The 13,420-nt window shown below is 62.5% G+C and overlaps 3 protein-coding genes across 7 annotated transcripts; all 3 read right to left on the bottom strand.

Annotated features, from left to right (window-relative positions):
- Positions 1–36: 36 nt before the first annotated feature.
- PITPNM1 (phosphatidylinositol transfer protein membrane associated 1) lies at positions 37–8,474 on the bottom strand. Of its 2 annotated transcripts, none has more exons than XM_015863102.3 (23): positions 8,148–8,474; positions 7,162–7,376; positions 6,969–7,090; positions 5,911–6,132; positions 5,501–5,815; positions 5,203–5,298; positions 4,986–5,093; positions 4,848–4,909; positions 4,519–4,763; positions 4,181–4,370; positions 3,983–4,090; positions 3,779–3,903; positions 3,384–3,562; positions 2,905–3,075; positions 2,681–2,833; positions 2,415–2,563; positions 2,231–2,341; positions 1,957–2,073; positions 1,635–1,783; positions 1,375–1,524; positions 1,008–1,191; positions 806–934; positions 37–728 (listed from the first exon to the last, which is right to left on the bottom strand). In XM_015863102.3, the coding sequence occupies exons 1-23, from the start codon at positions 8,223–8,225 to the stop codon at positions 477–479; spliced, it is 3,630 nt and encodes a 1,209-aa protein (XP_015718588.2). In that variant the 5' UTR covers positions 8,226–8,474; the 3' UTR covers positions 37–476. The 2 variants fall into 2 exon arrangements, with proteins under 2 accessions (XP_015718588.2, XP_085404051.1); XM_085547925.1 differs by having other exon boundaries at positions 4,519–4,698; positions 8,148–8,341.
- Positions 8,475–8,627: 153 nt separating this feature from the next.
- Positions 8,628–9,567, bottom strand: CDK2AP2 (cyclin dependent kinase 2 associated protein 2). Its single transcript, XM_015863100.3, has 4 exons — positions 9,462–9,567; positions 9,156–9,232; positions 8,924–9,056; positions 8,628–8,838 (listed from the first exon to the last, which is right to left on the bottom strand). Exons 1-4 carry the CDS (start codon positions 9,529–9,531, stop codon positions 8,771–8,773), a joined length of 348 nt encoding a protein of 115 aa, XP_015718586.1. The 5' UTR covers positions 9,532–9,567; the 3' UTR covers positions 8,628–8,770.
- Positions 9,568–9,855: 288 nt separating this feature from the next.
- CABP2 (calcium binding protein 2) lies at positions 9,856–13,389 on the bottom strand. 4 transcript variants are annotated; one of them, XM_015863092.3, is made up of 8 exons: positions 12,890–13,022; positions 12,440–12,599; positions 12,212–12,367; positions 12,053–12,083; positions 10,664–10,798; positions 10,466–10,575; positions 10,225–10,372; positions 9,856–10,049 (listed from the first exon to the last, which is right to left on the bottom strand). In XM_015863092.3, the coding sequence occupies exons 2-8, from the start codon at positions 12,500–12,502 to the stop codon at positions 10,024–10,026; spliced, it is 669 nt and encodes a 222-aa protein (XP_015718578.1). In that variant the 5' UTR covers positions 12,503–12,599; positions 12,890–13,022; the 3' UTR covers positions 9,856–10,023. The 4 variants fall into 4 exon arrangements, with proteins under 4 accessions (XP_015718578.1, XP_015718575.1, XP_015718576.1 ...); XM_015863089.3 differs by lacking the exon at positions 12,440–12,599 and having other exon boundaries at positions 12,890–13,389; XM_015863090.3 differs by lacking the exon at positions 12,440–12,599 and having other exon boundaries at positions 10,466–10,572; positions 12,890–13,375.
- Positions 13,390–13,420: the final 31 nt, after the last annotated feature.

Below are 13,420 nucleotides of genomic sequence, written 5' to 3'. Positions count from 1 at the left end.
CTGTGGGGTACAGAGCAGACAGGCAGCCCCAGCAGCTCTGCATTACATCGCTTTATTTCACAATGAAACAAACAGAACAGAGGAACGGTTTGTTTTGTTGCTGTTGTTTTTTGTTTTAATCTCAGCCCTTCCCTCGCCCCCCACAACTCTGAACAGAAATAAATACAAGGGTGTAGGGAGGGGGCTCTGTGCCTGCCCCACCACCACTAGGGCAGAGAAAGGTGAATGGGACATGGGGCAGCACCCCAAACCTCAGAGCTGGCTGGGCACTGCCAGCAGGGATGGGGGCAGCTGGGTAGAGGCAGAGCTGGGGGGCAGCAGGTGGGACCCAGGGGGGTCATTCCAGCCCCCGGGGTGGCTCAGAGCAATGTGGCTGTGCCCTGCAGTTTCAGAGTGCAGCACCTTCCTCACCCTCAGCTCCAACTCCGCGATGGGAAACGAAGGTTGTGGCTGGGAGGGGGCAAAATGGCAGGGGCTCACTCCTCACCCTCCAGCTTGAGGCTGACACTGCGGGGCTTGACACGGGCAGGCAGGGGGCCCCCGTCACGCTCTGCCTGGCTGGAGCCCCGTGAGCGCAGGAGCTGGCTCTGCTTGCGGAGGAAATCAACGGGTGCTGGGCAGCCGTAGGTGCCTTTGCCCAGCACAGGCCGGGGGGGTCCTTTGGGGGAGTGCACCAGGGCAGCGGCCTCCAGCTGGGCCAGGTGAGCCACGTAGCCCTCAGACAGGAACTGTGAGACACGGGGACAGCGTGAGACCCCAGTGAGGGCATGGCACCGCTCTAGCAGCCCCAGCCCTGTTGCCCTACCTGGCATTGGTTAATGAACTTCTTGACAGCACGACCCACGATGTAGATGTGTGCCGGTGCCAGCCCCAGGGAGCTGTAGACTGAGACGTCCTTGGTGGATCCGTAGCCAGCGACGATGGTGATCTCTGCCTGCACAAGGAGAGGAGCATGAAGGTGGGGACAGAGCCTCCCCACCCCCCTGGGATCAGTGTCCCAGCCTCACCTCGGAGCGCAGGCTCTGCAGGAAGGCTGCTTTCTGCCGGAGGGGGTCGTGGGTGAGTCCATCGCAGAAGGAGACGGCACCGTGGGGGAAGTTGTGCTGGGTGAGCCAGGCCACCACGCGGTGCTTCTGCATGTCGGGGCGCCCCGTCACATAGATGATCATGTAACCCGAGTCCTGCCAGTGCCTGGTACAGCAGGGCACATATGATACACATTGTCACCACCTGAAAAGTGGGTTGGAAGCCACCAAGAACCTCCCAACTTAACTGAGCAGGTTGCAAAACAGCAGGACACCCTGGGCTGGATCTGGTGCTCCCATGGGGTTGTCATTGCATAAAGCTGGCTGTCCTTGTATGAAGAGCACTTACCGTACGACATCGACAGCTCCTGCCCGCACTTTGGGGTCACTGCCCATGATGGAGACGCTGGCAGTGAAGGAACCATCGATGCTGAACACCACTGACTCAGTGCCCCGGGCCACCACGGTCAGATACGCCTCTGCATAGCTGTGGTCCCCCCTGGGATGGGACAGCAGTGAGGCTCAGTACGGGCTCTGTCACCTCCCTCAGCCCACTGGAGGGGAAGTGGCTGAGGTGACACCACCAGAAGCATACAGCCAACATCTCACCTGACCACCATGCGCACAGGGTAGATGCCGATGGCCAGGGCCTTGTCCTGAGGGATGGTGAAGGTCAGGCGTCCACTGCCACTCGTCACCTCCGTGCCATAGTACAGCCACTTCCCCGACAGTGGCTGCGTCATGATGTAGATGTCCACCTGAGTAAGGGCAAAAAGACCACGGTAACAGTCTGTAAGCCATCACTAACCTTTCCCACCGTCCCACAAGGTCCTATGGAGTCCTGGTCCCTACAGCCCTTCCATTTAGGTGCAGTTAACACCAGCACTGATCCCTGCCATTCACCAGGGCCCCGGGGATGTCCCAACAGTACCTTCTCTCCTGTCAATGTCACCACATCCAGGGGGCCATACATGAAGCGCCCGCTGAGGACCTGTGCTTTGCCCTCACAGACGATGACGTCGCTGGCCCGGTGGTTGGCTGCTACGTTCTGCAGGGACACACAGGGCTCAGCAGCAGGTGGAAACCAGAAAAGCCCCCCCAGAAGCAGCATGTGGAGCCCACCAGGATGGGAGCAAACCCTCCTGGCTGCATCACCCCACAGCACCTGGGGACAGCTGGAGCCCGATGCAGCCCTAGGGTCATACCCGGATCTTCACTTGGGTGCGTTTGCGCTGCCACTTCTCCCGAGGGAATGCTGGGCTGTAGATGGAGCTCTCCTCGCTCTCAGCCGGCTGCGGGCCCTCCTTCTCCATCACCTGGCCAGGGGATGCTGCACAGCTCAGCCCGAGCTGGCTGAGCACGCTGCCCGCCCTGCCACACGTGCCCTACCTGGCGCAGGATGAAGGCCACCACATCGGAGGATTCCCAGTAGCTGGCGTGGAAGAGGTGAGGCAGGGTGATGGTGGGGAAGGCAGTCAGTGCATCAGGGCAGTACAGAGAGTAGTCGATGCGCTTCAGGCCCCACCAGCGCTCCAGGACTGCACAGAGAGCTCGGATTAGTCCATCCCTGGGCCTCACCCCACGGCCTGGCCCCATTTTGGGGGCTCAAGCCACTCCAGTCCCTTGTGCCTATGGATGGTGGTGACGGCACTCACTCTTGACGACTTCGCTGGTGCTGGCAGGCGTAGGGGGGTCTCCTGGCTCGCTTCCTTTCCAGAAACCCCCCCCAAAGCTGCCGGTGGGAGTGGGGGGAGCAGCCATGTCCACCTCAGGCAGGAAGAGGGCAGAGTGCATCTGCAGGGCCTCCGCTGCAGACAGCGCTGAGTCAGGCCACCCATAGCCCCCCACTATGGGGATGCTAGCCCCCAAGGCCACTCACCCAGCAGTGAGGAGGTGCCGTCACCCAGAGGGTACTTCTGGTAGCGGGGCACGCTGAGCGGTGGCACAGCATGGAAGGCTTTGGCCAGGAGGGGCTCCAGGCGGGAGGCACAGGGGTCGGCAGCGTGGAAGAGGTTGTAGATCTGCTCACAGGCAGGACGCAGCTGGGCCACTGGGGGAGAGATACGGGTCAGGGCAGGGTGACATACAGTCAGGAGGGCTGAGGGCACAGGGAGTTGAAAGCAGGACCCAGCAGGAGGAGAGGACAAAGAGACAAAGCCAGGAGACCAGTGGCACAGAGGGGATGCTCAAGGCATGCGCCAGTACTGAGATGCATACAGCCACAGTGCAAAAAACCCAAGCAGAGCCATCTGGGAAGGTCCAAGGGGGCTCAAGCAGGAGGGAGCATGATTGAGGACAAGGGCTTGAGCCCCACACGGAGGCGTGGGGGCTTGTGCCACAGCCGACGGGGCTCCTCACCATCCAGAGCAGGCATGACGGTCTTGCGCAGCGCGAGCACCAGCCCCAGCGGGGAGCCGAAGAGGAAGAAGCCGGATACCTTAAAGTCAAGGCGGGTGCTGGTGCTCTCTGCCCCATCCTGTGCTGCAGCACTGTTCCGTGGTGCCTCTGCCTCCAGTGGGGCATCGCCAGGCTGTGGGCTGCAACAGCAGAGCCAGTGGGCACAGGAATGGCAGTGCTGTGCCCACTGCAGCCCATGTAGCCCAGAGGAGCTGCTGGGAGCAGGGGAGCCCAAGCACGGCACTGCTGCACCTGTGCAATGCTTCCTCCAGGCACAGATGGGGAATTCATTGTTCACATAAAGCACAAAGTTTGTATGGAGGGTGCTGGCTCTCCCACAGGTCCCTTGCTCTCACCTGCACGAAGAACCTTGATGCTGGCTGTCCCCTGGCTCAGGGCTGCCCTGGCCCACTGCTGTGTCCACCCCATCGGCTAGTGGGTCCCGTGTGCCGCACAGTTCAGGGGAGACAGGCTCTGTGCTCTGCAGGTGGACAAGAAGAATCAGCGAGCAGCCAGATGCTGTCAAGCTGGTTGGTAGTTCTAAAATCAGAGGGACCCACCAGGCTGCCACGGCGGCTGCTGCTCCGGCTGCCCCCAGCACCTGCCCGGCTTTGGCACAGCGCATCGAAGCCCAGGATGCCTCCCACACAGTCCCCAAGCAGCACCACCTGCAGACAGCACAAAAACCATCCCAGTGGGAGTCAATGCCCAGCCAGAATCCAGGGCAAAGCCTCCCCCAACACCCCTACCCCTCTCACCTGGCCACAGAAGCCGGTGCCCTCAGCAGAGTGCAGGAAGGCGGCATAGGCCTGGTTGGCACGGGTGATGACATTGCCCACAGCATGCTGGTAGCTCCCTGAGGAGGTGGCCAGCAGCGGGAGAGCCGCCAGTGGGATGTGGTCCTGACTGCTGGATAGGCTGTCCCGGTCATGGCTGTAAGGGCTGAGCCTTGGGGAGACATGAGGATGGGTCAGCGGGGCTGCCCCATGTTCCCCAATCCATCCCGCAATGCTCACTTCTCTGGGAAACCCCTCCCTGAGCCCACCACCTCCCTCCTGGGGGTGCCTTGCGTGGGGTCACCCCTCTCCATCCTCACTTGGAGACCAATGCATAGGCAGCGGCACAGATGGGCGGGCAGGGCACCAGGCGCAATGCCACATGTCCCAGTGCCTCGGGGAAGTGGACACGGGTGACAGCATCAAAGGTGGCAGCCAACGTCTGCACATCCGCCTGCTTGGAGCCCAGTTCTCCCCCTCCCTGATCCAGGATGTTGCCACTGTGGAGGATGAGGAAGAGCACGTGGATCCGGCACGCCTGCGCCGTGCTCTCAGCTGAGCTGCCCTGCAGGAGGAGAGCACTCCTGTCTGCTCCCATGCCAGGGACCCGGCCAGGGGCTACAAGGGATGGGGTGAACGGCTCACACACCTCAGTGAAGCTGGATGCTGGCTGTTCTTTGCCATCTGTTCTGGAGGTGCTGGGTCCCTCCCCTGCAAGCACACATCAGTGGTGAGCAAGCTGGGGTGTCCACGCAGGGTTCGGGTAGACTGCACGCATCCTGCTCACCCAGATTCTCATCCAGCTCTGCTGGCCGCTCCAGCGTGTCCAAGAAGTCATTGGAGCTCCACTTGGTCATCTCTTTGGCAAAGACCTCATCGCTGTCAGACAGATCCTCTGTGGTGGCAGGGAGGGAGCTGTGGGTCAGCCCATGCCCCTGTGCCCCACCAGAACCCAACAGGGCAGATGTAGCACATTGCTGTGCTGCAGGGCTGCTCTGCCATACCATAGGCATCAAAGAACTCCTCTTCGGAGCTGTTCTCGGAGTCACGGGCGATGTTCTGCATCCGCCACTCAGACAGGCTCTGAGGAGACACCCCACCTGCCAGCAGCACAGGGTCAGCACTGAAGGCAGCAAGCCCCTACTCCTGCCCAACAGTACTGCTCATGCACCCAGAGCCACCAAGAGCTTTGAGACACTCAAAGCCACCCACTAGGGCAGGAAAGAAGGGTCCTGATGCATCTCTGTTAGAAACAATCAGCAGCCACAGGACCCTGGGGTCCCACATTCCTCCCGTTCTCACCTCCGTGCTGAGAAGAGTAGGAAGAACGTGAAGATGTGGACCACTGCTTGGCAAAGCTGTCATCGGGGGAGATGTCGGCAGTGCCCTGAGCCTCGGTGCCCTCCTGCCCGCTGGCACCTCCTGGCTCTGGCCGCCCCTCAGGGCAGGGCCCGGCAGTGGAGGGCTCCTCAGCCTCACCACACTTGGCCATTTTCTGCGCCAGCATCCGCGCCGTCTCCTCCTCCAGCTGCCGGATGTCCTCCATGGTCAGGTCAGTCCACTCATCCTGCCAGCACCAAGCCTGGCGGTGTGCACGCAGCATGACTTTGCGCAAGCCTGAAGCAGGGGGAGTGAGCAAGGCACGGCCCCCACCTACCAAAAACCCACCATCCCCACAGGGCTTGGGCTCACCGCCATCGCCCCACGCTCACCAACATCGTGGATGAACTGCTCAATCTTGGACTGCATCCCCCAGTAGCGGAACTCCACCTTGCACAGCTTGTAGGCACACATCAGCGGCCCGCTGCTGGCTGCCTCCAACCAGTTATCCCCCAGCGGGCCCCGGCCTGTCTTGGCTGAGCGGTAGAGTTTGGGGTCCTCCTCAGGTTTATACTCCCCAGGGGAGATGGGATCACGCACAATGTCAATGGTGTCTGGGGTAGAAGGAGAAAAAGGTGAGGAAAAAGCCTGGCAGCAAATCATTACCACACATTGTGTGCTCAGGGTGGGACACCCCTCTGTCTCCTTGAGCCTCTGTGCTTACACGGGGGCCAGAACCGCTGCCTCAAGGAGCAGCAGCAAGAGGTGGAGGCGGGGGGGTGGTGAGGCTAAGAGCTGGGCTGACACACATAGGCGCATTAGCATGGGGATTTGGCAGCTGGAGAACGACAGCAGTGACCCCAGGGGCACGGGGGGGTGGGGGTGGGATGCAGAGGACAAGGCCAAACAAGGCAGCTCAGAACTCTGCTCACTGCCTGCTGGTCATGGCAGCAGGGACAAAATTTGTCTTCCGCCTTGGCCGTGCCACCAGCATCCCAGCCGGACATCCCCAATGCTGTGAGAGCCAATGAGAGAAATAGGTCAGATGAATCATTTCCTCCGAGTGCCTATTTTAGGCCTCCATTTTAGGAGGAGAGCATGACGCGCTGCGCTCCAGCGCCCAAAACAACCGTGTCGACACTGCCAGGAATGGGAACAGGCAGCAACAGGGGGACAAACGTGTCCCTGGGGGGAACAGTCTGCCCCAGGTACCCAGCATAGGGGGGCTGGGAACGGGAACGACACTGTGCAGAGTCCTGGGGGGCAGGAGAAGCAGAAGACAAAATGGGGACACAATTCCTTAGCTCCCTGCCTCCAGCTGATCCTCAGGACTGGGCAGGGAGCTCAGGGTACGGGCACTTTCCCCTCCAAGGATAACTTAACCTGTCCCTAAAGCACAAGGTTAGCAGAGAAAGCCCCAGATCCTGCCTCCTGCCCCCGCTGCACGCACCTAAGATCCTCTGCCTCTTCTCAGCAGCACTCAGATTGAAGATATTGGTCTGCTGGCCGGCATCTGGCCGGTAGTACGTCTCAATCTCGATGGAGAACTTCTCCACAAAGGGACAGGTGTACCTACAGGAAGCATGGGGATGAGGCTGAGCCCAGCGGACAGCCCCCAAACCTACATTCCTATGGGGTCCCACCTGGTGCGGGTGTAGGGGTATGCGTTCCAGGACTCCTCCTCCACCTGCAGAGCAGCTTTAGGCAGCAGGGCCCGAAACCAGCTGGGGATGTGGGAGCCCACATGGTAGATCTTATGGGTGTACTGCCCGCTGCCACCGGGGCCATCGCTGTAGGGGCGGTTTGCCAGGATCTCCACCCCGCTGCCCTCGCCGCTGGATTCCTCACGGCTTTTCTTCTGCAGGGTGAGGGTGAGCTGAGCTCCAGCACCCCAAACCCTGGCATCTTACCAGGCATCTAACGCCACCCCCCCACACCCCATTCCTCACCCTGCACCCCCACCTCAGCCCCATAGCTATTCCCAAGACCCCCACTCTGCACTCTGAGAAACAGGCTCAGCCCCATGCCTCCACATTCTATTTCCACAACAACTCCAAGCCCCCAACCCCGCACCCTCCTCAGCCCCCAACCCTGCATCCCTGCACCCCTCAGGCTCCATATTGCCCTCGTATCCCTATTACTCTTAGCCCCCACCACTTCAGATCTCCGATCCCACAACACGCTGACCCCCACCCTCAACCCCTTCTCACCCCATACCTCTCAGCCTCAAATCTCCACCCTCAGCCCTGGGCTCCCACACAACTCCCAGGACCGCATACAACCCCCAAGCTCCATACTACCCAGAAACAGCCCCCTCCAGCTCTGAATCACCCCAACCCCCTCTCTCTCAGCCCCATAGTTCCATAGCTCCCCATACCCCCAGCTCAGCCCTAACCCTCACTTTCTGCCTCATCCTCCTGCACTCCCCCAGACTCCATAAGAGACGCCTCCATCCCCCAGACCATCCTCAACCCCCCAAGCTCCACATTGACCCCCATATCCCTCAGCCTCGAACCCGCTGACCTCCACCCTAAGCCCCACATTCCTGCACCCCCCACGGCTCCACACGATCCCGGGCCCCACACGACCCCCCCCCCCCGCCGGGCCGCAGCCCAGGCCCCATCCGCACCTGGATCATGTAGAGCTGCGCTACCTGGTACTCCTCCAGGCTCATGGGCAGCAGGATGTGGTACTCCTTGATCAGCATGGCGCCGTGTTTAGGGGAAGGGGCGAGGGGTGGGGGGGGCTCCGCGGCCCTCCGCCGTTAACCCGGCCCCGGCCCGGCCCGCTTCGGCCGGGCCCTCCCCACTGCCATAGCAACGCGCCCCCCGCCCGCTCGGCCGCGCTCTCGGCTCCCTTCGGCTGTTTCCGTCACCCTTCGGCTCCTTTCGGTTCCCTTCGGCTGCGCTCGGCCCCTTCCGAACCTGCGCCGCTCTGAGCCGGCCCCGCGCTGTGTGACGTCACGGCGTGGGGGGCGCCCGCTGACGTCAGGAGGTGGAACAGCGTGGGGGGGCGTGACGTCAGAGGGGACGTCAGAAGCGGGGGGGCGGCGGACCGGGAAATTAAAACGGAGCGGTATATATGGGGAAATGGGGGCTTGGAAGGAGGATTTCCTTTATAAGGGGGGGGATGCAGCACGTCCTTTATTTATAAAAGCCGGAGGGTTGGGGCGGGGGGAGCCCCGGGGGTGGCCCCGTTCGGGGGGAGCCACCGGCGGGGCTCGGGGGGTTGGGGGGGGTCGGGGGGCTGCTGTCACGTGCGGGCGTTGCGCTCTGTCTCGGCCAAGCACTCCCGAACCAGCGCCCGAGCGTGGATGATCCCTGAACGGGGTGGATATGAGTGAGCACTGAGCTCCGGGCTTAAGGGGGGGGGAGGGTCACAGAGGGTCGCCCCCCGGCTCGTTACCCCGCTTGAGCCGCTCCATGGCGCTCTTGCTGCCGGCGTAGGTGGGCCGGATCTCCCTGCCCATCTCCTCGATGACAGACAGCAGGTCGCTGTAGGTGCTCTGCGAGCCCGGAGCGCCGGGCGGCTTCATGGTCTGACAGGGGATGGAAGGCGAGGAGGACGGAGGGGGGGGGGGGGCTCAGCGTCGCCCCACGCCGCCCTCCCGCCGCGTGCCCCTGCCCCGCGGGCTCACCTGCACGTAGCCCATGGACGGCGGCCCGAAGTCGTTGAAGAGCGGGCGGAAGGCGGACGGCGAAGGGACGCTGGGAGCTGCGGGGAGCGACCCCGGGTCCGGCCCTTCCTTCGCACTGGGGCCGGGCCCGTCACCCCTCAGCCCGGCCCCGCTCGGGCCCAGCTCCGTCCGCTCCCTCCCTCAGCCCCGACTCCCCTCCGCACTCTCCGTCCCTCTCCCTTAGGCCCCGCCGCCCCTCAGGCCTCGTGCCCCTCCTTACACCCTCTTCTCCCCCCACCCCCGCTCTATCCCCGGGGCTCCTCTCACCGGCGGCCGTGGCTGCGGGCCCCGGGGCGGGGCTGGCGCTGGGTGCGGGCGCGATGGGTTTGTAGGACATCCCGCAGCGCTCCGGGCCGAGCGGCGCCCGCCGTGTGCAGGAGACGGAAGCGAGCGGGGCGACCCCCCCCCACAACCTCCCGCTGATTGGTCAGACGGAGCGACCCGGCGGCGCCGATTGGTCGACGGCACGAAGGGAGCCGGCCTGCGCTGTCGGCGGAGCGCGGTGATGACGTCACGAGGCGCACGCCGCCGATACGCAAACATGGCGCGCCGGGCTCCCATCGCCATGGAGACCAGCGGCGTCCTGCACCCCCCCATCACCCCCACCCCCACAGCGAGGGCCCGAGGCCTCCCCCGGCACTCAACGGACGGGCACACGGCACCCGGCGGCACACAGCTTCATTGCGAACCGGCAGCGCTGCCAACACACCGACACGGGGCTCCAACACCGGAGATCCCCCCCCACACACACCATGAGGGGCAGCGCAGGCCCGGGAAGGCCGCCTCCTCCTCCTCCTCCCGGTAAGGCACGGCGGCGAGTCCCGGCCCTTCAGCGCGACATCATCCGCACAAACTCTGCACAAAGAACCACAGCATTAACCCCAAATAAAGCCGGCAATAAGCCCCGAATACAGCTGGCAATAGGGGCTCACCCCTTCCCCTCCCCCCCCTCCATGGCTCCATTGTCCCCCAGTTAAAGCTGGGATCAATAGGGGTCCCCCCCCCCCCCCTTCACCCTGCCCCCATTTACCTTCAAAGTCCACCAGGCCGTCCCCATTGAGATCCACGTCCTTGAGGATCTCGTCCACCTCGCGGTAGTTGAGCTGCTGGCCCAGCAGCTTCCTCATGGCCTCCCGCAGCTCCGCCATGCTGATCTGCCCGTCCCCATTGGTGTCGAACTGCCCCATAGGAGACCCAGCATCACCACTGTGCTCCCAGCACTGCACCCCCTCCCCTCCCCAAATCCCGGCCCTGCTGCCCCCAGCCCTCACCTCACGGAAGGCATCGCGCAGCTCCTTGATCCCAATCATGTCCGCCGTCTCCGCCAGCATCTTGGGGCCCATCAGCTCCACAAAGTCATCAAAATCTACTTTGCCACCTGCTGGAAGGACCAAAGGGGGATTACAAATCAGCGGGGCTGGTACCACTGTGGCAATATGGGGTTACTTCCCCCTTGTCCTGGCACCTACTGATCTGCTGGGACAGCTCAATGAGCTCCATCTCGGTGGGCATGTAGCCCATGGTGCGCATGCATTCACCCAGGTCCTTGTAGCTGATGTAGCCATCACGGTCCTTGTCAAACTCCTTGAAGGCTTGTTTCAACTCTAGGGGCAGCACAGGGAGAATGGTGACACCTATAGACAGCCATGGGGGCACCCTACAGGAGGGGGCAGGTGAGGATGAAGGGAGCAGCACTCAGACAGGGACTGTGAGGGATAGATGCTGAGATGGGGACCAGCATGGGGAGCTGAAGAGAATGGATGTGAAGATGGGGACTGAATGGGAAAGGTGGCACAATGGGAACTGGGATAGGGAGCCAGTGGAACAGGTGCTGATATGGGGACTGAAGAGAACAGGTGTCAAGATGGGGACAAAGCACATTAAAAACATGAGAACAGGGGCAGGGAGCCAGGAGAAAAGGTGATGAGATGGAGAATGGGATGGAGACACAAGGAAATAGGTGTCAAGATAGCAAACGAGTGGGATGGATGGCACAGTGGGGACTTGGGATGGGGACCCAATGGAATGGGGCAGAGGTTGCAATGGGGATTAATGGGAATGGGCAGAGAGATGGAGACCAGGATGAAGGCTAAGGGGAATGGGTGCTGAGATGGAGACTGAGATGAGGACCCAAGGAAACAGGCGTTAAGATGGGGACTGAGTGGGATGGGTGACACAATGGGGATTGAGATCGGATCCAGTGGAAGAGGTGCTGAGATGGGGACCAGGATGGGGAACAAGGGGAACAGGTAGTGAGATGAAGATTGAGACAGGTTGAAAGATGGGGACAGGGCAGAATAAGAGGCACAGTGGGGACCAGGGTGGAGGACATAGTAGAAGAGGTGCCAAGATGGGGAATGGGATGGGGACTGAGAGGAACAGTTGGTGAGATGAAGATAAAAGGAAACATGTGGGAAGATGTGGACTGGGATAGGAATTAAGGGGAATGGGTATCAAGACCAAGCAGGATAGATGGCACAATGGGGACTGGGATGGAAACCCAGTGGAACAGGTGCTGAGATGGGGACCAGGATGAGGACCAAGGGGAATGGGTGGTGAAATAGGGGCTGGGATGGCAATGAACAGGAATGGGTGGTGAGATAGGGACCAGGATGGGGACTGCAAGGAACAAGTGCTGTGATGGGGACTGAGATAAACAGATGGAAAGACAGGAACAGGGATGGGAAGTGAGAGGAACAGGTGCTGAGATGGGGACCAGGACAGAAAGTGAGGGGAACGTGTGGAGAGACAGGGATCAAACAGGACGGGTGGCAAGATGGGAACTGGGATGGGGACTAAGGGGAATGGGTATGGGTGAGACCCCACACCGAAGCAGCAACCCTGGCCCCACATTTCACCTTCAATCTCCTCCGGCCGCAGCTCCCGGTCCTGACAAAGAGAACACAGGCTGGAGGATGGCTCCCTCCCCACAGCCACCCCAAATCCACACCAGTGGGCAGCTGTGAGTGCACTGACCCCAAAGGATGCGCCCCAGGGGGGGTACAACACTCACATACCAGCTGTGTGATGGCAATGCTCTGCCGGAGGAAGATGCACGCCGGCCCCACCAGCCCATGCAGCACCGAATAGCTCTGCAACGGCGGGGATTGCGCAGCCTCTGCCAGCTCCTCACCATCCTGGGGTCCAGGGGGGCCAGAGCGCTGCTTCCCATCCTGCAAGCAGAGCCGGAGGACAGTAGGAAACCCAGCACAGCCCCCAGGCACCCCCCCGCACTAAGACCTTACCTTAGAGAGCCTCCGCTCGGGGGTCTTGGTGCAGTTGCCCATGGCCGGGGGGTGCCCAGGCATAACCGTTCCCCCCCCGGGGGGCGGCCTGGCACAGTGCTGGGGGGCCGCCTCTGTGGCCCGGCCGCGCCAGGACGGGGTTTTTTTATAGTAACAGAGGCTGCGTGCGTGGGGATTTACGGTTTTTATGGAATATCTCGGGATATGCAGGGCAAGGCGGGGGGGGGGAAGGGGGGGGCACACGCTGCCCGCACACACACATAATCCCTCGGATTATGCTCGGCCACAACGCTCCAGATGTGGAGGAGCCGCCCAGCTGTTCCCATGGAGGGGGGGCGGCGTTATTGCCTCATCCACTGCCACCCCCCCCCCAACCTAACCCTAACCCTAACCCTAACCCCACACCCCGTGTCCTTCCCGTGCCCCCCATTACCTGCCCGCCCCCGTTACCTGCATGGAGCTGGGGGGCAGCTGGGGCTCCTCGCTGCTCCGCCGCCCCCCGCCCTCTCTCCGTTGCCCCCGGGGGTTGCGGCGGCCCCGTTTTCCCCCGGGGGGGGCTCGGCACGGGGCGGGCATTGGGCTGCCGGGGGGGCGGCGCTGGGGGCTGCGGATGAACAGGAACATGACGGCTCGTGGCCGGTGCTCGGGGCTCACTGCCCCCCCGCCGAGCACCGGATCGGATCCCACAGTGCCGGGGTGAGATTGCAGCGGGGAAACCGGATCCGAGGGCCGGGATACACGAGCCGAGACATTGACACCGGACTGCGAGACCGCGGGGGGCCCACGGTGCGGGGACAGGGGGTGGGAGAGCCGGGGCCTAAGAGCTGCAGTGAGGCCTGCGGGGAGCCCCGGGCGCCGTGCCGGGGTTGGCCCCGTGAAGGCCGCGCCATCCTCACACCGTGGGGCCGACCCCAACACTGACCCCCGGTTGGTTTCGCTGATGTCATCAAAGCGCGCCGCGGCGCAATCGGATGACGCCAC

This window comes from Coturnix japonica, chromosome 5 (genome assembly GCF_054131305.1).
Source record: "Coturnix japonica strain WE chromosome 5, WE-NBRP24, whole genome shotgun sequence".
Taxonomy (NCBI): Eukaryota; Metazoa; Chordata; class Aves; order Galliformes; family Phasianidae; genus Coturnix; species Coturnix japonica.
This window is presented reverse-complemented; position numbering and strand designations above follow the sequence as displayed.

Coding starts and splice junctions, on each gene's coding strand:
- PITPNM1 (XM_015863102.3), bottom strand. CDS start 8,225: ATGCTGATCAAGGAGTACCACATCCTGCTGCCCATGAGCCTGGAGGAG. Junction 3,076..3,383: donor CGTCATGCCTGCTCTGGATG/GTGAGGAGCCCC, acceptor TCTCTCCCCCAG/TGGCCCAGCTGCGTCCTGCC. Junction 2,342..2,414: donor TGGCCTTCATCCTGCGCCAG/GTAGGGCACGTG, acceptor TCCCCTGGCCAG/GTGATGGAGAAGGAGGGCCC.
- CDK2AP2 (XM_015863100.3), bottom strand. CDS start 9,531: ATGTCCTACAAACCCATCGCGCCCGCACCCAGCGCCAGCCCCGCCCCG. Junction 9,233..9,461: donor GCCCGCAGCCACGGCCGCCG/GTGAGAGGAGCC, acceptor CGCTCCCCGCAG/CTCCCAGCGTCCCTTCGCCG. Junction 9,057..9,155: donor CGTCCATGGGCTACGTGCAG/GTGAGCCCGCGG, acceptor ATCCCCTGTCAG/ACCATGAAGCCGCCCGGCGC.
- CABP2 (XM_015863089.3), bottom strand. CDS start 13,063: ATGTTCCTGTTCATCCGCAGCCCCCAGCGCCGCCCCCCCGGCAGCCCA. Junction 12,368..12,889: donor TGCCCCCCAGCTCCATGCAG/GTAACGGGGGCG, acceptor CTCTGCTTGCAG/GATGGGAAGCAGCGCTCTGG. Junction 10,576..10,663: donor TGAGCTGTCCCAGCAGATCA/GTAGGTGCCAGG, acceptor TGGTCCTTCCAG/CAGGTGGCAAAGTAGATTTT.